Source organism: Sarcophilus harrisii, chromosome 1 (assembly GCF_902635505.1).
Source record: "Sarcophilus harrisii chromosome 1, mSarHar1.11, whole genome shotgun sequence".
In the NCBI taxonomy this organism is placed as follows: Eukaryota; Metazoa; Chordata; class Mammalia; order Dasyuromorphia; family Dasyuridae; genus Sarcophilus; species Sarcophilus harrisii.
Window position 1 is genome coordinate 533,497,808 of NC_045426.1, and position 22,637 is coordinate 533,520,444.

Consider the following 22,637-nt stretch of genomic DNA (forward strand, 5'->3'; position numbering starts at 1 on the left):
AGGTATTAATCTATTAATCACATATACTTACTAATGACATATAGTTGTTAAAGTAAATTAAAGTAAAAAACTAAAGTAATTAGTTTTATATTAAATGTAGAACTTCCTTTCACTAGTAAACATGTCTTCTATTTTCAGAGAGGAGGAGATGATTTTTAACAGCTAGGAATTGATGTTTATTGCTCTAAAGAATTCAGATCATGTTTAACAAAATATTAAGTATTCCTTGGATTTCTTGAAGGGTGCTTTGAGATCCTATTATTTTTTACTCTTTTGTAGCTGATTTTGTGGTTCAGAAAGCAAAAATGAATGTTTCTTAGAAAAATTATTTTATAAAATGATAACTAGCCAGGTTATGATGGCTTTTCAAGCAAAGCTCCTGACTAAATTCCATGTTGTAGTTATTCTCAAGGCTAAAGGTTTTTTTTGCTTTTGTTTTTAATACTTAAGGTGTTTGTATTCTATTCAAGTGGACTTAATGTCACATTAAATTACCAAAATATGTAATTAGCCATCACATACCCCACTCTAATAATTCTCTTCCTACTCATACAATTATTGATTATTACAAATCCTATTGGACAGAAATCTGGTTTGTTATGTAAGATTGGAAATGTGATCAATTTCATGATCATTTAGAAAACAATTACTTACCAAATATCATTTGTTGAAGATTCTGATTTAAAATATTTGACTTTGTTAGAAGACTACACAGAAGTGATGGATTTAATCAAGAGTCAAAAAATGCTATGTGAAGTTTTTATTCTTGGTACAAGTTTTATTTGGAATTTGTGATAACTGACTCTAATCTAAAGTTTACTTTAATACTTTTGTTGGGGGTGGGGGGAAAGGAGGTTGCTAATCTGAAGAACAAACTGGACAGAATTTTAAGGGAAATGTTTTCCTTTTTAAAGGTACAAATTACTTTATTTTCAAGCAGTTTACATTTTGAAGTATGAGGACAGACTTGTATTTTTCTCATTAGTGCATTGTATTAAGGTAGAATTTGTATTCTGTATACTTAGTGTAGCAATATGTGTTTGGAAAACAATAAAAACTACTCCTCTTTAATTATGTAATTTCAACTTTAATATTTAGAAAGGTTTTTTCTCTAGTAATTAAGGTTTTGTGTATGATCATGTCTCTCTGATTCAGTTTTCCTTTGTGCATGTTTACATAGTGATTTGTAATTACAAGTAGAAATATAGTACAAAAAAATTTAGTACAGGCTACTGCAGGACACTCAGGAATATACTAATTAGGCACCTAATATCTTGACCAATTCCATGGTGTAATTTTTCTCAAGGCTAAAAGTTTTCCCATTTTAAATATGTTACACATGTAATTGTTTGTATTCTAGAGAGCAGCTTAAAGGTAAAAACAAATCTCATTTACAGGAAAGGAGTTTCCAGTTAGAAAAATTCTGAAGCAGCAAAATGTGTAGAAAATATTACTTCATATTGTTATTGTATTATATAATTTTTATTATTTATTTATTTATATTAATGTATCATTATAGAGAATGGCTTTCAAGAAACTATTTTTAACAAAAACTGTGACAATTTCCAGCAAAATGTAAATGACTAGCTATATCTTTACATGACTTATAGACATTTTGAATATACCTTTTGAGTACAAAATTGGTTGGAATGGGCCTAATCAAACTTGTATCTCTAATATCATTTAATTATTAGAAAATAAGCTTAGACCAACTTTAGAGAGTCCTAGAACAGGTATCAGTAATTTCTGAAATGTTAGTTTGAAGCATATGACTCTAAGCTATTGCGATTGATTATAGGCTAATTTTTAAATGAGATAATAGGAAAAACAACACAGGAGGAAGAAAATGAAGGTTTTCAGGTTCTGCTTGTGGGCTACATAGTAGGCTACATAGTTGGCAATGACCTTAGCTTTTCTGAGACATAATTTTTATTATTATTATAAATTTATCAATAAACAATTGTTTTGATATACAAAGAACAAAAAAAAGGAAAGTTTTAATGAAACCTTGAACTTCTGTTACTTACAATTTTTTTTCTAGTAAATGTATTTATTTTCATATACATTGCTTAATGAATCGGGTTGGGAGAGAAAAATCAAAGCAAAAGGGAAGAACCATGGGAGAGATCAAAAAAACAAACAAAAAAGATATGAACTTAGCATGTGTTGATTTACATTCAGTCTCCTTAGTTCTTTTTCTGAATGCAGATGGTGTTTTCTGTCCAAAGTCTACTGGGTTTGCTTCAGATCTCTGAACCACTGAGAAAAACCAAGTCTTTCATAATTGATCATCATACATTCTTGCTATTATTGTATACAATGTATTTCTGGTTCTGCTTGTTTCACTCAGCATCAGTTCATGTAAATCTTTCTAGGCCTTTCTAAAATCAGCTTATCATTTTTTATAGAATATTTTATAGAATATTATTGTTCTATAAAAAATTATAAACAAGCTGATTTTAGAAAGGCCTAGAAAGGTATATAAAGGTATCTTTATATACTACAGCTTCTTCAGCCATTCCCCAATTTATGGGCATCTACTCATTTTCCAATTCTTTGCTACTTCAAAAAGAGCTACTATAAACATTTTTACACATGTGGGTCCTTTTCCCTTCTTTATGATTTCCTTGGGATACAGACCCAGTAATGGCACTTGTAGGCAAAGGTTATACCCCCTTTGATAGCCCTTTGGGTATAGTTCCAGGTTGTCTCCAGAATAGTTGGATCATTTCACAACTCCACTAACAATGCATTAGTGTCCCAGTTTCCCTACAATTCCTGCAACATTTATCATTATTTTTTCCTGTCATCTTAGCTAATCTGAGAGGTGTGAGATAATATCTCAGAGTTTAGTTTGCATTTTTCTAATCATTAATGATTTAGATCATTTTTTCATATGCCTTGTTGGTTTTGATTTCACCATCTGAAAATTGTCTATTCATATCCTTTGACCATTTATCATTTGGGGAATGATTGTGTTCTTATAAATTTGACACAGTTCTTTATATGCTTTAGAAATGAGACCTTTATCAAAAACACTAGCTGTAAAGATTTTTTCCCAGCTTTGTGCTTCTCTTTTAATCTTGTTTCTGTTGATTTTGTTTGCACAAACCCTTTTTAATTTAAAGTTGTCCATTTTGCCTTTCATAATTTCCTTTAGTGCTTCTTTGTTCATAAATTCCTCCCTTCTCCAAAGATCTAATAGGTGATTATCCCCTGTTCTCATTTTTTTATGGTAACATCCTTTATGCCCAAATCATGTACCCATTTTGATTTTATTTTGTTATGGAATGTGAGATGTTCCTAATATTATTTAACAGTTTGAGGGTTTATAAAATTCTAGATTACTTCAAGCCTTGTGTGTATCTAATCTATTCCGCTGATGCACCACTCTTTTTATATACGTTTTTTAAAAATTCAATAATTTAGCATTGAAACAAAATTGTTATTTTTTTCCTCCAAAGTTTTTTTTTTTTTTTTTCATTCTTCCCTTCCTACCTTTTCTCCTTGTGAACCCTCTACTGTAACAGATAAGTAAAGTCAATCAAAACAAATCATGCATTGAGCCAATGGTTTGTAGATCATCCACATAGGGATACCTAACTCAAAGGGTTGTTGTAAAAACCCAAGAGTTGTGAAAATGTTCTGAACAAGATTATTTTCAGTGCCTCACAAGTTTTTTGTTTTTGTTTTTCCAATTTATGTAATTTTTTTTTGGTATTTTTACCTCTTCTGTTGGTCCTGAACCATCCTAGAACCTCATCCAGGTTGGCCAGGCAACCAGATGATGATATCCTTCACTTTTTATTATTATAAGAGCAGAAGTTTCCTATACTTCCCCTAGGATTTCTTGACTGCTTTCATGGTTTTGATGAAGTGATAGTCAATAATCAGTGAGATAAAGGACTGACTCCCTTATCATCTACTGTAGCATTGCCTTCTAAGACCTTGTGGTTCTTATCGTCTGCCTTGCCTCTGTGCCCTATAGTGCTTTGTGTGTATTTCTCTCACACTCTCACTCTCTCTCTCTCTCATGACCTATTTATATTTATGTAACTTAAGAATTTTTTTGCCATCTGCCCCACCATTGAACTCCTAGGACTTCCATGCTTCTCTGTATGACCTTATGCACTATCTCCCCCAATTAAGAATATGAGTTCATTGAGAACAGTCTCATTTTTTCTATTTGTATCCAGTGCTTATCACAGTGCTTGGCACATATAAGTGCTTAATAACTGGTTGTTGTTGTTTTTCCATTCAATTCCCTTATCTGTTACTATAGAGCAATGGTGTCAAACTCCAGTAAAAGAAGGGATGCTAATCCATACATAAGAATGCCTCCCTATAGGTGCACATTAATTTTAAATTTTAATATTATTTGCATTTTTGTATTTGTATATTTATTGTTTTTTCCAATTTCATTTTAATCTACTTGGACTTTTTCCAGTCACACCCCCTTTTAACTAAGAAGCTTTTACATGAGCCCGGGAATAGTGCTATGTGGTAGTGACCCACAGTTTAGGAAGCTTTGGTCTATGTGATATTCATATCTAAAAGTTTCCCTCCTCTATTTGGCTTGTCAGGCAGCTAAACACTAGACTTGTTTCTAGAGCTCAGCAGCTTTGTGATTTTGGACAAGACTTTTCACTTCCCAAAGCTTCTGTTTTCTCATCTCTGAGACAGGACTTAATTATTACCAGTGCTGTCTTCTTTATAAGGTTGTCTTGGGGCTCAAATGAGACAGTATATATGAGCACAAAACTCCTCGTATCATGTGATAGTAGAAAGCTTTTGTAGAATATGATTCAATTACATAGGAGATTTCCAAAGCCTTAGAGCTTGATCCCATTTTTTTTTTTAATCACTCATCACTTTACTTGCTCTTATTTTCATTATTCAAAAATCAAGTTTTACATTTTATTCATGAAAAAAGTAATTTTAATAATAGTTCTGTGATTAGAACTTACATTTTAAATATAAATTCTACTAATTACAGATTCTAGGAAAAGATCATCTTTCTATACATTTCCCTTTTATCTGAGACAGTGGAAGAGAAATGTATAGGCTGTCTATAGGATGATTGCAGGTAAATAGAAAAATATTTACATTCCATTGAACCCAGATGGCTTCAATATTGCTTCCAATTCCCTACCAGCATCCACAAGACAACACACACACAATATAGAAATAGGGATGACGAGTATTTTCTTCAGGAATTATGAAACTGGAGATGTAGAAAGAAATGAAATTTCTTACAAACTTAGGCAAATAAGAGGAGAATCAAGAGTGTACTGTGTAGAGGATAGTGTTGTGAAAACCCCAAATGAAAGCAAGTCTTTATAAAGCATTCATTCTGTGTTTATTTGAACTCAGTGGAAGAAGCTCCAGTAATAGGATTCCCCTTAAACCAAATTCCACTTTCATGGCTGAAGAGAGAAGGATCAAGGGTTACTGAGTGGAGGACACAAAGAAGTTATGTAGAACTAAAAAGTGGTTTGTTTTATAAAGAGAAATATTGATTAGCCAGATCATTTTTTGAAGTTTATAGAAGACAAAGAATAAATTAAATTTTTAAACGTTTCATAAACAGGTAGTTAAGAGTAGAGAAGAAAAGAAAATAAGAGTAGAAGAACTTGAAAAAAATCTATAGGTTCTTGGTGAGTTTTCAGTGCTCAGTGTAATATCTGGCACATAGCAGGTGCTTAATGTTTATTTGTTGATCACCTAGTGCTACTTCCATCTTCAGAGTTCTTGTTTCTTTAGCAGTTAACTACTATTCATAGTTCTTTAATTGTTTTTGGCCAATTATTCATTTTGCTCTAGATGGGAAGTTATTCTCTTGTCAAGAAAACTGTCAGCTGAATAGTATCTTTTAAATTGTGTACTTTCCACAGACCAGGTTAAATACAGCTGGAAAAGGAAATGGCAAATCCAGTTTCTGTCAAGAAAACTCCTAGTGGGGTCATAGGGTCAGACAAGACTGAAAAATAACTGAACAACAACTAAGTAAATCATACTTATGCTCATTTTTCTATATCAACTTACATTTAGTTTACTGTCTTTCTCATGAATTCTTTGGACTTCAGAGTGTTTTTTTTCTTTCTTTTAAAATAAGTATTATTGGCATTGCAAATAGGAGTGAATATTATTTAATTATATGCCACACCCATCAAGTAGCATTTTGATGTGTTAAACATCCCTAGAATAGCCAGGAAGCAAATAGACCACTAAACTGAAAATAGAAGTGTTCCCCCAGATATTACTGTTAATAGTGGGTGGCTGCTAAAAATTCAGGATTTTCTATTTTAAGGTAGATCACCTAACATTTATTATTTTCAAACTAAGTTGACTAGCTGCTTTTTCTTTAAACTCATGATGAGGGGGAAAAACAATGTAAAATAAATTCCCTTTGACTTGAACAGAAGCAAACATCAAAAAATTATTTTGTTGGATCATTTATTCTATAGGGATTTGGGATTTTTTTTGGTTTTTTTGAAGGGAAGGAAATTTTGTTGTCATTTTCTTATAGCTAGAAGAGATATTTGAAGTAATCTAGTACAGTTTTATTTTACAGAGGAAACCTGGAGAGGTTAAGTGATTTGCTCAAAGTCACACAAGCGATGAGCGGCAGAGATAGAATTTAAATATTGATCCTAGCCTTCATCAGTTTGTTTTTTTTAATTGTGTGGGTTTTTTTAAAAATAGGATCTGTTGAATCCTTCTGAGTACATACAATTGCAAATAAATAATAAAAAAGGAAGTAATCAAATGGCAAAGTATTTTGAAACCTTATGGATTTTTTGTTATACTAAATTATTTCACTGTGTTGGTATTTCTCTATTTGTGAACTCCCAAGAGTCAAAAATCTGATTCATTGCTGAAATGATGCACTTCAAACTATTTTTCCTCATATGGGACCTGTGAAATTTTTTCAGAGTTGTTCAACCACATCAACAACAGATGTTTGGTGAAGAATTGCCAACAAGTCAAGATGAAGATGAGCAGCCTGGTCCATCCAGAAGAAAACGACAGCCAAGTATGTCTGAAACAATGCCGCTATACACACTTTGTAAAGAGGATTTAGAAAGTATGGATAAAGAGGTGAGCCATGACCAAATGCCAGGAACCTAAAGAGATGGTTTTAAGAATATAAATCCATAAGTGCTGGCTGTTGTTGACAGTGGTCATAATTGATAACCACTTTTATTTCTATACATTCAATTCTCTTTTCCAGCTAACTTTTATTTCTCTAGATTTTGGTAATTGCATATCAGTAGCAAATTTGAAATACTACTGTATTTATATTATTGTTATATTTGCATGTTTCTTTACATTTGAACTTCTGGCATCAGGAAGTACTTGAAATTAAATTAGATACATGAAACTATTCAGTAATATGGGCATAAGATATCATGTGTACATTTTGTGATGCAGGTATTATTTCCCATTATGTTCTATTTTTACTGCATGGTATGTATGTAGTAAAATATATTTTAATTATTTAATTATAATATATTTAATTTATAGTTATTATTTATTATTAAATTTAATTAATTAAATTAATTAACATAATACAATAAATTTAATTAAATAAATAAAATTAAGAATTATTAAATAAATTTAATATATTTAATAAATAAATTTAATATATTTAATTATAATATATTATAAGTGGATTTAGTAGAATTGTATAAGTGGATCAGTAGAATTGTTAAAAATGTCTATGTAGTATAGTGATAATGATCTTTCCTAATGAATTTTAATATGCTTTCAGCTTCTGTAATTTATTTCTTATTTGGTGTTATGTGGAGAGTTTAGCTTCTGATGCTTTTATGGTTCTTAATTAGTTAAATAATTTTAGATTCACTTTTTTTTTTTTTTTTTTTTTTTTTTTTTTTTTGTATTGTGGTTCTGATGACAGTGGAACCTACAGTTTGTTTTTAACTTTAAACTAAATATAGTCGTTTTCTTCCTTGGAGGAAATCCTTAAAACTTAATAATTAAAATTAAGATTTACAATCTTTATCAAAATTTAATCAAGCTGAATTAGAAAGATATTAGCAATAGATTAAATTTTATCAGTTTGAATTATGGAATGCTTTTAACTGAATTTAGATTTTATTCATTGGAGTATACCAGAATATTTTTGAAAAAAATTATAATATGCATATTTACAAGACATGTATTTTCCAAGTAGACAAGTTTTGTTTATTTAGGGATTTATGGATCTCTTGCAGTAATTCCCCAGGCACTAAGTTGGCAATCTCTTAATGCAAGAGCTCTTTTATTTCTATCATTATGTGGGTCTGTATGATAACAATATATAGATTTATAGCACCTATTTAAGGTTAATAAGCAATTCTGGTTAAAGAGAAATTTGTCTTTGATTTCTTAATTCCTGCATGTCTTTCAGAAACTCTTAGTTTAACCAACCAAATTAATTCAGTTCTTTGTACATTGAAGAAAAAATTATGTAAAAATTAGATCGAGAATAATAGGCCATGCTAATGAAAAATAACATTTTTATTTTTAACCCTACCAGAAACTGCATATTATTACTTTATTGTCTTATATATACTAAAATTTGTAAAATAATTTTAGTATCAATCTACTTTCAGGATTGCCATATTTACTGTTATGTCTCTTCTAATTTAATTACTCTTGATTTACATAATCAACAAATATTTCTTCAGAACGTACTGTATATTTGAGGATATAACAAAAAAATAAAGAATACAGTGCAGATACAAAAATGAAACAATCCCTCTCTCTATTCTGTATTCTGTTGGGAGTAACATGTACCCATGTAAGTAAATAGAAAATCATTATGGAGGAAGGGCATTGATAATTGGCATCAGGAGGGATTTCATACAGAAACTAGCACAAGAGCATTCTGGGTGTTGGAGGAGAGAGAAAGGAGTCCATTCCAGAAAAGGGAGATGGCAATGCAAGGACATAGAGATAGAAGATAGTGAAATGTGTAGGGATAAAACCAGTGTGGCTAGCCCATAAGATATGAAAAGTAGACTAATGTATAATGAGGTTTGAAAGATTAGTTGAGGTCAGATTATGAAGTATTTTAAAAGTCAAATGGTGGAGCTTTTATTTTATCTTAGAGGAAATAGGGAGCTATTAGAGTTTATTGAATAGAATTAAATAAACTATACACTAACATCTTATTTAGATATCTGGGTAAAGCTTTTATGATGATTAAATAATATTTTCTTGCTTTCTCAGTGTTATTTTTTCTTTGAATAATTTTCCTTTATTTTGTACTTTGTAATGTCATGGAAGAATAAGGCTTGATTGCAGTTTACAAGTCAGTAAACAGCTAGCTTATGTTGGCTGTATGTTTTAGGCCAAAGCAGGAGAGAAATATCATTTGACATACAGAAAAGGATGTCTCCCTGAAGCAAGTGGACTTTTGAATAAGTGTCATTTCCTGTACTTTATATACAGAAAACACATGGTCATGATAGCTTCACAATTATGAAATCACTGGCCTATTTGAGAAGTGGACATTTTGTTATGTTTTAGGGAAGGGACAACAGAAACCTTCTAATCTGGTAGACTTATTCTTGTTTCTCAAGGTAAATGCCTCTCTTCTGAAAATGAAAATACTTATAAAATATGAATTAGCTTATCAACATAATTCATAATTTTATAAGTATTTTCATTATATTCAAATTTGCAAAATAATGTCAGTAATAGACTACTTTGAAGATGGCCATATTTACTGTTGTGCCCATTTTTAATTACTATTAATTACTGTGCATACACATAATCAACTGAATATTTATTCAGTATTTATGTTTTGAAGAATACATTGCAAAAATTCAATACAAATGCAAAAATGAAACAACCTTTGCTCTGCAGTTTTGTTTTGTTATCCTTTACTTTAGCAGTACTAATTAGCGTGTAGTTGATTGAATTTATGAACAGTCTTTCTAAACTCTTGATAAGTCTAGGGAACAGTTCACTTTGAGAACATATTCAGTATCCCTGGGAAGCACCTCTTACCAGCAGGCAGGCAGTCTGCCTAGTGAAGTTAATCTTGATTGTTTCAAAAACAACTTTTGAAGAAGCTACTGTACCATAGAAAGAAACATCAAAGCATTTTTTATAAGGCTTATTAAGAAAAATTACAAAGGACATTAAAATGCTTGAACTTGTCAGAAGCAAGCTAAGAAGCTAAATGTGGTTCTGATAGATTATCAAAGAAATATATTAAACAAGAAGAACTTTACCCAAAAGTTGGGTTTCATTACAATTTCCATATTAAGAAGCAAAAAATTAATTCAATTCCACAAAGGGCTTTGTCTTTCACTAACACTAATTTAGGGGGCAGAAATTCCTACTTAAATGGCACCTGAAATTGTGAGGCAAATTTTACAACCTTTATCAGAACCAGTAAAGCTTATGCATAATACTTCGTCAAATTACATTTGGAGTATTGTGTTTATTTCAGGGCCCCACTTTTTATGAAAGATATTGACAAGCTTGGGTACATACAGATAAAAGGTGAATAAAATGACATGGAGACTTGAAGCCATACCTCTCACATAAGGAAGTTTAATTTGGCAGGTTGTTAAGTAGTTAGGCTAATATTTCATTTGAAGCCAGAGTTTATTAGTGGGATCAGTGGATGTGTATATATATTTAAAGGAGGTTGATTTCAGCTCAATAATTTAACAAAGTGGACCAGTCATAAAAAAAGTTATACGTATTTTCATTATATTTAAATTTGCAAATAATGCTAGTAACAGACTACTTTGAGATGACCATATTTACTGTTGTGCCCATTCTTAATTACTATTAATTACTGTGCAAAAATGAGATAGACCTAAGTTCTAGATCAAATGTAATGAAATAAGAAATTGGCATTCTATATAATTTTTATTTTAGGCAATATAAGGTGATTATTATTATTCATGTGTCATTCAAACATTTGTCTGAAATAGCTAGGAAAACATCTTCCTGCATACCACATTCTTTCACTGAGACCTGAGAAAAAAGATGTTTTTAAAATTAATGACCCAATTCTTCCTACTGTTGGAATAAGTGCATATGTATGTTTGTTGGCTTATAAAATAAAAGAAATGTTTGAAGATGACAAACTCGCCTATTCTAGAGATGCAACATTAAATATAACTTTACTTCCCATTCAAATAATTGAGTTCATTATAATTAGTGCTTTTGAAAGGAAGAATACTAGTTGTGTTCAATACAGGGATGACTGGATTTTTTTAGAGGATGTTATAGATATCTATCAACAATGTGCTAAGCTTGGAAAGATAGGTTAGGTTATGTAGAAGACTTTTTGAACATTGAAATCGTGGAGTTTGTTTTCAGATGGTGGTTCTGGTTTGCTGTGCCTAGCATACCATCTAGATTTATATAGCACAGGTAAGCAAATTAGTTACTCAGCCCATGTCATTTTATCAAACAGCAGAAATACATAATTTCTCATTTAAATCCTAATGTTTTGCTTAGTTATTTTTGATTCTTTGGTGAAGTCTTTCTTCATTTTTCTGAAACTAGTTACATCAAAATCATTTAATAGTAGTTTTACTACATGTGTAGTCCGTTCAGTTCAACAATATTTTAAAGAGCCTATAATAAATGTTTATTTATGTGATGAATAAAAAGAGGCAGAATTTTGGGTCATTAATCATCATTTCATTAATTAGGTTAGCAAATAATCATTAAGTTGATGGTCAGTGATCTCTCTCCATAACCAGAGATCAAACATGGAGATCCCAGAATACTTTGAAAAAGGAGGTCCCCCTGATAGGTGAAAATCTACCTTGCTTGGTGAATGAGTTGATGGGCTTTTTCTAATGAGGAGCTCCTGATTTGATCTTGAGACTCAGCTTCTTCTAAGCTATCAGGCTTTTGGAATCCATCTCCACCCAGCTCATTTAAATTGAACTGTGGGGTTGACTCAAACGCTATTATGTCAACACTTTATTTAGATTCTATTTTCTTTACACCTTGATCCAGAATTCAACTCTCCTAGTTGGGTAGGTCCAACCCAAGATTGAGGAAAATGTTCCTGGAGGATTTGGCCTATTTCATGGTCCACCTTATTCTTCAGAGACTGACTGCTCTATTGAATCTATATATCCCTAAATGAGGAAATAGAAAAGAAAAAACATCAACCCCAATTTAGTTATTAATAATAGAAAAATAATCCTTTGAGGGATTGGGTAATGCTTCCTGTGGAAGGTGGAATTTTAGTTGAGATTTTAAGGAAGCTAGAGGGAAATCAGTAAACAGAGTGAAGGAAGGGGACCATTATAGGAATAGAAAACAGAGAAAATTCCCAGAGCGAAGAAATGGAGTGTCTTGTTCCTGAAACAGCTAGAAAGGTCAGTGTCACTGGATCAAAGAGTGCATATTGAAAAGTTAGGTGTTAAAAAGACTGGAAAGCTAGGAGGGAGCTAGATTATGTAAGGCTTTGGAAGCTGGCAGAGTTTGTATTTGCTCTTAGAAGTAAGTAATAGGAAGACATTGGAGTTTGATTAAAAGAGTAAATAGGATCTGCACTTTAGGAAAATCATTTTAGTGACTGGATGGAGGATGAATTGGAGTAGGGAGAGACTTGAAGCAGGCAGACTCACTAGCAGAAGAGTGTTACAGTAATTCAGGTAAATACTAGTGGTGGCAGTGTCAGAGACGGGGACATATTGGAGAGGTGTAACAAAGATGAAATCTTGTCTTCGATAACAGATTGGATATGGGGGTTCAGTGGGAGAGGAGGTTCATTAAGTAAGAATTACCAGGAGATTGTACTTTGTCATAAAAGCAGATGGAATCAAAGCAGTGTCAGGGAACTTGGTTGGTCTAAGAATTTACAAAACAAGGATTGTCTCCTCCCAGAGGAGGTAACCTTTCAGCCATTGTGATTGGCACTAACAAGGCTGTGCTGAAGTCTTGATACATTAGAACCTTGAAACATTTAGCACAACCCAAACTTCCTACACCTGGCTGAGTGGGCAACAGCATCTTGTTTTTCTGCCCCCTGCAAATTGTTGCCCATGCAGGAACTTACTTACAAAGGCTCTGCTGCGATCTATTCCAAGGAAATGAGAGATCGTGAAGAATCCTAGATATCTCCTAGGAAAGACTGGTAGGATGATGTTGCCCTCTACAGTAATAAAGAAGGTAGAAAGCAGGAAGTATTAGGGAAGGAAATAATAATGTTCTGTTTTGGATATTGAGTTTAGGATATCTAAGGGACATTTAGTTCATGATGTCTGAAAGGTAATTTAAGTTGTAAAATTGGAGGTCTGCAGAGAGATTAGGATCCCGGTAGATTTGAGAATCATCTTCATAGACATGGTAATTAAGTCTATGGGAACTGATGAAATCACCAAGTAGTGTAGTGTAGAATATAGGAGTAGGAGTAATCTCATTGGTTCATAAGGTCAAAGACTGAAGTCAAAATAGAGACATATAATATAATCCTTTATTTTATAGATGAGGAAAGAGAGATTATAACTCTCTATAATTTTTTGCTTTTGCTTAAGTGACAGACATGGGTCTCAGATCCCACTATACCAATATAGGTTCTTTGTCTTAAACTGTGCAATACTTATCTTTGTCCTTCCATAAATCCTCTGTAGAGGATCCACCCATCATGCTGGAGACCTTCCTCTAGGTATTTTGTTGTTGTTTGTCTTTCGATTTTAAAGACGACCATGACATCAGGAAGGTGATGCCATCACATGCAGGTGATTTGGATTTAAGTGAGGGAGGGCTATACAAAGTTATCACCCTCACTTTCTCCTCCAGAGCCATCTGGGTCCAATGGCTCGATATTAATCAGGATAACTGGAAATGGCTCTAGATGCTATGGGGAAACTCTGACCATTTTAAGTAACTGAAGACTTCAACAGGTCTCAATTTAACTGAAACACCCCACTCATTCAGTGATTAAGGCTAGGTAGCAAGTGAATCAAAGAATCTTCATTTTTATCTACACTCCTACTCTATGACCAGTCTACCTTCTTTTGGGGTTATATATATCTTTGATTTCTTCATTATTATTAATTGTTCATAATTGATATGAAGAGGCATATTTACATCTACCATATAATTTGCTTTGGGGGCCATTTATTTCCAGAGAGAGAACTGATGAATTCTTGTTTAAATTTTAGTACTTTTTTTTTAACTTTATTTCCTTTTTCCTTTCAACCAAACTGATATGGAAATGTGTTTTAATGATTTCACATGTATAATTGATATAATTGCTTGCCTTTTGAGCAAATGGAGGAGAAACTAATGATCATTTAAGAAAACTGCTTAGATTTATTAAAACTAAAGAATTAAACAAAATTTTCATAGTGTAAACCTCAAAAGAGGAGAAAAGGTCATTGAGTGATGACAACCCAAGATTTTAGAAATGATTCTGTAATACAAAAGACCATGATAAGAAGTATGAAAGGATTTGTAGTTGGTGTATTTTATGGCATGATATAATATGATCTATATGGAACCAGGTTTCTAAGGGCCAAAAGGAAGAGGAGAGGAAGAAATCTAAATGACAGAAAGATTGTTTTCAGACTAGGAATCCAGAGAACATAATGAATGAGGTGGCCAAATTTGAAGTGAGACATCAAGGTTTAGGGTTGGGGAGGTTAGCAATGGGAGGTATGAAGTAAAATAACATTCCTCAACTTGCTAATGAGGTACAGAAGCTGAAGCAGCAGCCACAAAACCCTGTAGGATGGAGGAGAGAAATGACCAGAAATCTCAAGTTGCTTCCCTCCCACTAGTAAGAAAATTTCAGCTATTTGTATTAGATTGGCATAATAACATTGAAGAAAATTTAATCAACAGATTAGTTGGCTATTTTGCTCTTTCTCTAGTAGAAAGTATTAGCCTTTTGACAGTTAAGTAATTTGTTTCAAGCACCACTATTTTTTTCTGTGATTTCTATTCTCAGCATCTTTGCTTTCATCAGTACAAAATGCTCAGTGGGATAGTTTTCTTCTATTTCCTAAGCATTTATCAAACATATGTAGAGTCCTAATAGATTATGTAAGAAATGTAACAGTAGAGCCCCGACTGTTACTCATAACTTTTGTCCCAAAATAAGAACAAGTTTGACATTCGTTATTCAATTTACAACTATTGATCTGTGTTGTGTTGCTGCTTGTTCTTATGTTATACCTAAAATGAAAGAATTTTGTGTATAACACTACTGTCTGATAGTCCTGTTGCCATATCAAGTGTTTAAGGTGATTCTTTTAACTATTGAGGATTTAGAAGGCATTAGAGGTTCAAAATATGATGTCTGTGTGCTATGTGTGTGTCTGTGTGCATATGTGTGTGTGTGTGTGTGTGTATATATATATATACCTATGAATATGTATATATAAGCCTATGAATAAACATGTATATATGAGAAATCCAAGATCTCACTTATGGCAAATGACTTTGACATCAATATGTAGAGTGGACTAGAGTGGTGAGAGCCTTGAGCCAGGAGGCCAAGTAGGAAGCTTTTGCAATAATCTAGGTGAGAGATAAGAGTCAGCATAGAACAGGGAGGTGTCTAAATGAGTGGAAAGAGGGAAACATATAAAAACGATTTTGTGAATATAGAAATGACAAGAATTAACCTCCAAGTTGATAAAAACCAGAAAGATGATGGTACCTTGAACAAAAGGAAGCTTGGGTGAGGGGAGGGGGAACACTCACAATTAGGGAGAGCTTTATGGGATAATAAGAAGTAGAACAACAATCAGGAAAGAGTAATGTCATAAACCCAAACCACAGAAAATATGTGTGCAGGAGAAAGATGTGATCACCAGTGTCAGAAGCAGTAGATAGGTTAAGAAGAATAAGGACTGAAAAAGCCCCATTAGATTTAGCCATTTCAAGATCATTCAAGTTTTATATCAAATTTCAGCTAAGTGATGACGTTAGAAGCTAAATTGCAAAAATATGAAGAAAGGAAATAGAGGCAGACAGCATAGATAGTTTTTATTTTTGTTTTTTAAAGGAGTTTGAGAAAAGAAAGATAAATATAGGACAGTTGCTTGAAAGGGAAAGTGGAGTGTAATGAAGATTTGTTTTTTGTTTTGTTTTTTAAGAATAGGGGAGACTTGGGCATTTTTGAAAGTGGAAGAATATAATAGATAAGAGAGAAAAGAAATGAAAAAGGGAAAATGCATTCTGCTAAAGAAAAGGAGGAGGAGATGGGATCAAGAGTACATGAATATAGGAGGTTGACTTTGGCTAGGAGAAGGGCCACCTTGTCAGAGAATGGGGAGAAGGACAAAAGTGTGTAAGTGAAATGAAGAGAATGGGAAAGGTGAGCGATGGCATTTAGTTGCCCAGTTTTCTCAGCCAAATTAAAATTAAGTCCCCAGTTGAAAGAGATTGGAGAGTTATAGGATATTTGAAGTAACAAATCTTGATTGACTTCTTTGGGGAGTGAGACAGGGAACTGAGGCTGAGTAAAAGAACCATCTTATAGCTGACGCCCAATTCATATTGATACGTATGACTTTGAAAGGAAATCAGTTTCTCATTGCTCCTTTCATTAGAAGTCTATGAGCAAAGGATAGATATCTGATAAATAGTTATATTGTAGAGGGAATTTTTTCTTGGCTATATTTTGGACTAGATGGACATTGAGTTCCTTTCAAGTTCTGAAATTCTGTGAATTTGTGAAGCCATATTCGTGAGAAGCAAAGATTTGTGCATAAAGCGAAATCCAAAGCATGATTATATAACATTATTTATGTGAATCGATCAATGGTATTAGAATTAATAACTGCATTTGGCATAGTGTAATTTTTTTAAAATGGACATTAAAGAAAATGTTTATACAATTATTTGTTAAATAGAATTTCTTGTCTGCTAAAGTGCCTTGACATGCTATGTAGCATTTGTTAAGATTAAAATTTTTTCTGTGTAAAAATCCAATAAATAATTTTAATCCTTATTTCCAGCTAGAGAAATAAACCATTTAAAATAGGTGATCAAGTTTGTGAAATTTCTGAAAATATCTACAAACATGTACCAACCAATTAAGAATTTGTTGTTGCTTGAGTTGATTTCTTCATTTTGCATATGCCCTACTATGGGGATATAAACCTTTTACAATTCTTATTGTTCCAGCTAATAAAAATGTAGCAGTATTAGTTACCAAGTACAAGGAAATTAATCCATTTTAAGCGAATGAACCATAATTTTTAAAAAGGTAATTTTTTCTGATAATTTTTAGTTTTGGATTAGTTAGTTGAGGTAGTTTACATTGGTAGCATAAATATTTATCATGGCAAATAGAATGTTTTCCTTTCCTTAATTTTAAAAATTCCAATTATGTCTTATCTATAAAGTAAAAAAACATTCAGCAAGTCTCACATGGTTTTCTGTTGGTATAAGGAAAACTTGCACTCACTGCAGTTTTCAGAAATAGGAAAAATACCTAAATTTCCTTTTTGCAGCCTGGCATTTTTAAAAAAAATCCCTCTAAACAAGGTATTTATGTTTGGTCACATGGCACATCATCTAATATGACCATTTCTGCCCAGAGAAGGTTGTTGTGTCGTTTTTAGTTTTTTTTTTTTAAAGTTAATAGGTTATATACTTCCCACTGCTTTATAAAATAAGATAAAATTTATGTGAAAATTGGATTTTTTCCAGAAAAGAGCTGATTACTTTTTTGTGTGTAAATACTAAGAACTGTATTTATTTTCATTATTTTGTCTCCAAAGAGATTTCATCTCAAGTAAAGATATAGATTGGCCTGATGCTATGTCATTCTTTAAAATATTTAAAAGTATTAATACAAAGACAGAATTCATTTTCCCTTTAGCTCACTTCTCTTTATTTGCTTAATGTCACATTAAAATCTTTTCACCTAAAAATCTTCCTTCACCCACATATAGTCATTCTGGGAGACTTATAATAATATCATATATCTGCACCTATATTTTGCTTTAAATAGTTTAAACCAGTCTTTTTTGGAGCTAGGTTGATGAATGAGACAATTTTTTTTTAAGGCATCTATTCATTTTCTCATAGATTAGCAATTTGATTTCTGCCTTCATTACTAAATTGATTCTGCTGTCTCCAAGGTTACCAACTCATCCTTAATTGCCAAATTGCCCTTTCTCAGTTTTCAGCCTTCTTGACCTCTCTGCAGCATTTTGATGATGCTGAGCACTCCCTATTTCTGGATACAATATTCACTCAGGTTTTAATGACTGGGCTTTTTCTTCACTGTTTCTCCTCTCTATCTGGCTGTTCCTTCCCAGAATGTATTGCTTAGATCACTTATCCAGGTGTAATTGTGCACCAAAGCATTGTCCTTGAACCTTTCCCCTTTTCTCTGTATCCTCTATTGGCGATTTCATTAGTGCCCATGGTTTTAGCTACCATTTCAATGTCGGTGCTCCTAGAGATCAAAATGTGTCGAGTTGAAAAAAGGATGTAGGATTTGTTAGCAAGGACATCATTGGTTATGGCAGAGAGGATGAATTCCTGTAGCATAGAATGGAGGATGGGGGGAAGCTACAAAGACAAAAAGTGATATTGGTGAAAATGAACTTTATATGTGGAATACAATTAGCTAACCAAAATGGTTAGAATAGAGGGGGTTTGTATTAGAGAATAGTGGACAGTAAAGCTGGGCCTGTTAGGGGTGTGAATATTAGTTATTAACGTCAATATGGAGATTCTTTTGTCTGGGAGTGATTGATTGTACACGTAATAGTTTAAATTGAAAGCAGATTCACCATGATCAGTTATTATCACTATTATTATCATTGTCTTGGTATGAGGTAATGAGAGCCTGGGAATTTAGAGAAAATTATGAATCTCAGGGATTGCTAGGTCAGTTATCACAAATGAATGAAAACTGAAAAGTTTGGTGGGAGCTAATTATAGTTCATAGCTAATTTGTTTTTCAAGTTCAAACATATTCTCTGGAGCAACAGTTCTAAACGACAGATTCTCAGGCAGTAATAATGCTATTAACTACTGCTATAGGTTAAACTGCTCTACACATTTTATGAGATTTGACCCTGACATGATTCCTGTTGGAAAAGTCTTGATAATAACTGCTATGATATTTTTACATTGCCACATTTCCCTCATTTGAGTATAGCAGCTGTTCTCAGTGTGGCGCCAGTATGATCTGATGAAAAATCTCTTTTCATATAATTGCCTCTTCCTCCCCCTGAAGTATTAACCACAGTGCATACTCACATGTGAATTGCAATAAGATATTGTTTTCCTAAGAGCAAAGTATGTGATTTTAATGAAATGCTGATTTGCCCATCTAATTCTTTTAAGTTGTTGAAGTATGAATGAAGCAAGTTTATATAATACTAGAAACATCCTCTTCTCCTTAGAACATTGCATTGTTTCATCTACAAGTAACTTTAGTTGTGAAAATAACACTGGTCTTAGGAAAATCTTAGATTTGATTCTTGCATCCAAAAACTTAAGAGCTTTGTGACCTTAGACAAATTAATTATCCGTTCACTTTTAATCTCATTTTCTTTATTTAAAAAATATTGTCGTATTTCCTCATAAGCTTATTTATATGTTGAAATGAAGTCATGTATATAAATTTGGTGCTAAACAATTGTTGGTAATTATTATACTTGGTAAACATTAATAGCTATTTCTGATACATTGTGTAAATATTTTCTTTTACTCAATTCTTTCTGGGATGTATTCTGACTTTATTTAGTAAAGAGTTTATATGCATTGAAAACAACAAATCTTCATTTCTGTATTTTTAATGGAATGATCAGATTTTTGAGCAGTGACAACATTACTTTTACATTGACAGATATTTATTTTGTTGCTTTTTTGTTTGCATCATTAACACTTAATATTTTAATTACATTTTTTAGTAACAGTTCAGAACATATAGTTAATTTAGAAAAGATAAGATTCTTCACATTGCTTTAATTGTACTTATCTGGTATCTCTAGTAACAGAGTAAATAATCTTTCCTTTTCTTATAGATTTAATCTACTGTTGAAGCCCAGCAGACAGGAAATATATGCTAAGGCTTTGCTAATTTCTTCATTTTATTTTTATCCATATGAAAGTTTGTGGGGATGAGAAAGTTATGCACTTACAGCAAAAACTAGATTCCAAGCTTTGCGTTACTTTAAAGTGTTATGAACAAAGCACATGTCTATATTACTGCCTCTTCTCCCAACAACTTAATAATATCTTATTCTAAGGCCAAATCGATTTGAAAAATATTAACTCTGTGAAAGTTTAATATTATAAACAGATTCCCCAGTTTTCTCTTTTGATAGTCAGTCTTTGACATGGACTACAATAAGCTGAATGTCAAGGCTATCCCAGGCTTATTATTTTCTGACATTGTATTAGAGTACTCCAGATTTGTCTCGACAGATTTTTTCTTACTCATTTCAGCATAGAAGTCATAGGAGACACTGTGGAGACCACATTTCATTTTACCATGAAACCCCACCAACTGTATGTCTGTTGAACATTTGACTGAAAATAGATGAAGCAGATCATAGGTCAATGTACTAAAAGAAAATGAGACCAATTCATCATACCTTATATAGATTAAATCCCTCCTTCACCTGCAATATGTGATAAGGATGGGGTGAGAGAGAAGCCCAGGAACATTATTTTTTTGACAAGGGCTGTATTCCAACTAGTCTGTCTTTTATTATTTTCAGTTCAGTAAGTTTTACTTATTTACTATTGATCATTTGAAGTTGCTAAAAACTAGTAGTCTTAAAAAGAAAACTCATATGTTTTTGAGAAACTGATTTGGTTTCTTAACATTGCATCTTCACGTAAGAGAACACTTACATTAATCACAAGATCACCTTAATGCCTTGTATATACACTAGTGTGCTTTTCTCTTCATCCTTCTCCTTTTTCTTACTATCTCTTGTCCCCATGATCCAGTTCTAAGCTCCTTTATGTCATGGCAGCAGGGATACCACTATATGAACAATGCTGCTGTAGTGTTCTTCACTCTTGGTGTTTTTCTCCAAAAATAACATTGCAAGACTAGAAAAAGAGGAAGTGGTCCTGGGAGAAAAAAAGTTCCTCTCCTTCAGCCAGAAGAATAATTGACCTTCATTTTCTGAGAATGGTTTGTACCAGATTTGAACTCAGGTCCTCCTGACTTCAGGGCTGATGCTCTCTCTATTCACTATGCCACCTAGCTTCCCCTTTGCCTTCTCTTGATCATAAATCTAACAATCTGTTCTATCTCCTTACTACTGCTACACAGAGGCCAGGTTTTGGGTTGTTTTTTTTTTTTTTAACACTTTTATTTCAGTAAATAAATATGTTAAATGAAACACTTGATTCTAGTTAACTGTTCAGAGTAAAGAGTTGTTATCCCTTTTTGAAATTATACTAAGGTTTTACTTTAAAATATTTTATAATTAGCTTTATATTTGAAATTTTTTTGTTTGTTTGTTTGTTTTGTACAACTATGTTAACCTGTCAGAAAGTATTCCCTGTCAGAGGCTTTTTGAACAGTGTCAAATATGTCATGTGAACAAAGTCAAAATCACTAGGTTAGAACATTTCCTCATTGTTGCTTCCTTATGCCATGTTGAAATAAGCTAAATGAGAGAAGGATTTTTCGTGTAATTTACTTTATATTTTAATAGCTTAGATAAATTTTTAGTGTCCCAAGTGGGAATTTAATAGTTTTTCTGCCTGTATTTTATTTTACTTTGTTTCTCCTTAAAACACACACACACACACACACACACCTAGAGGAGGTAAAGGTGTAAAATGTGCATTTATTTTGCTTCTAAATGCTTATTAAATATTACCAGATTTTATATAGTCTTTATTTGAACTTTTTAATAAAAATTTATTAAGTCAAAATGAGAGTTTAGAATATAGGACACTTGGATGGTACCATTTTTATTGTTTCCTTTGAATTTGCTATATAAGCTGTTTAAAATAGTTTACTTATGATACATATTACTGAGTTGCTGAGGAGATATGGATTATTTTTCTCTTCTGTTGCTTGAATTTGAACTATTTTTATTAATACCTGTTAATAGACAAGCAGAAGAAACTCAAATTTGTCATATGACATATCTTTAAGAAATTTAATAGAAGGGTTAAGAAAGAAGGAGATTAAAACTCGTTTATGTAGATTCTCATATAAACAAAAACAAAAACATTTAAGGTACCATAGAAATATAACAGATCACAACTGAGCTATTTTGCTTTTTCTGTATCCTTGTCCCTTTATTTTCCTTTTCTCCCTCTCTCCTCTTTCATTTCTATTCTCTAATCTTCCTTTTCCTGGCTAAATTTTTTATTTTGTCCTTGTTTTATCTCTTTTTATTGTGCTTTTGTCGGCCTTTTTTCCCCTCTACTTTTTTTTTTTTTTTTTTTTTTTTTTTTTGGTATTTCACCAACATACTATACAGGAATCTCTGTGTTTGATTTATATCCCATTGCCTATTATTTAGTTAGAACTGCATCTTGATGGTAATAGCTAATGGATCTACTTTTGAGGTTTTTCAAAGAAAATTGTATATATTATTTTATTTGTTCTTAAACAACTCTGTTGTAACAAAAGACCAAATATTATCCCCACTTTATCCTCTATAAATATCTAACATTGTTAGTTC

The 22,637-nt window shown here is 32.2% G+C and overlaps 1 protein-coding gene across 4 annotated transcripts in view; it reads left to right on the top strand.

Moving 5' to 3' along the window:
- The window catches only part of CTDP1 (CTD phosphatase subunit 1), a 145,649-nt gene that overhangs the window by 71,049 nt on the left and 51,963 nt on the right, over positions 1–22,637 (top strand). For all 4 annotated transcript variants that reach the window (XM_031946741.1, XM_031946742.1, XM_031946739.1 and 1 more), the window contains one exon: positions 6,936–7,101. In XM_031946741.1, coding sequence (XP_031802601.1) covers positions 6,936–7,101 — 166 coding nt within the window. The remainder of the gene's footprint in view (positions 1–6,935; positions 7,102–22,637) is intronic.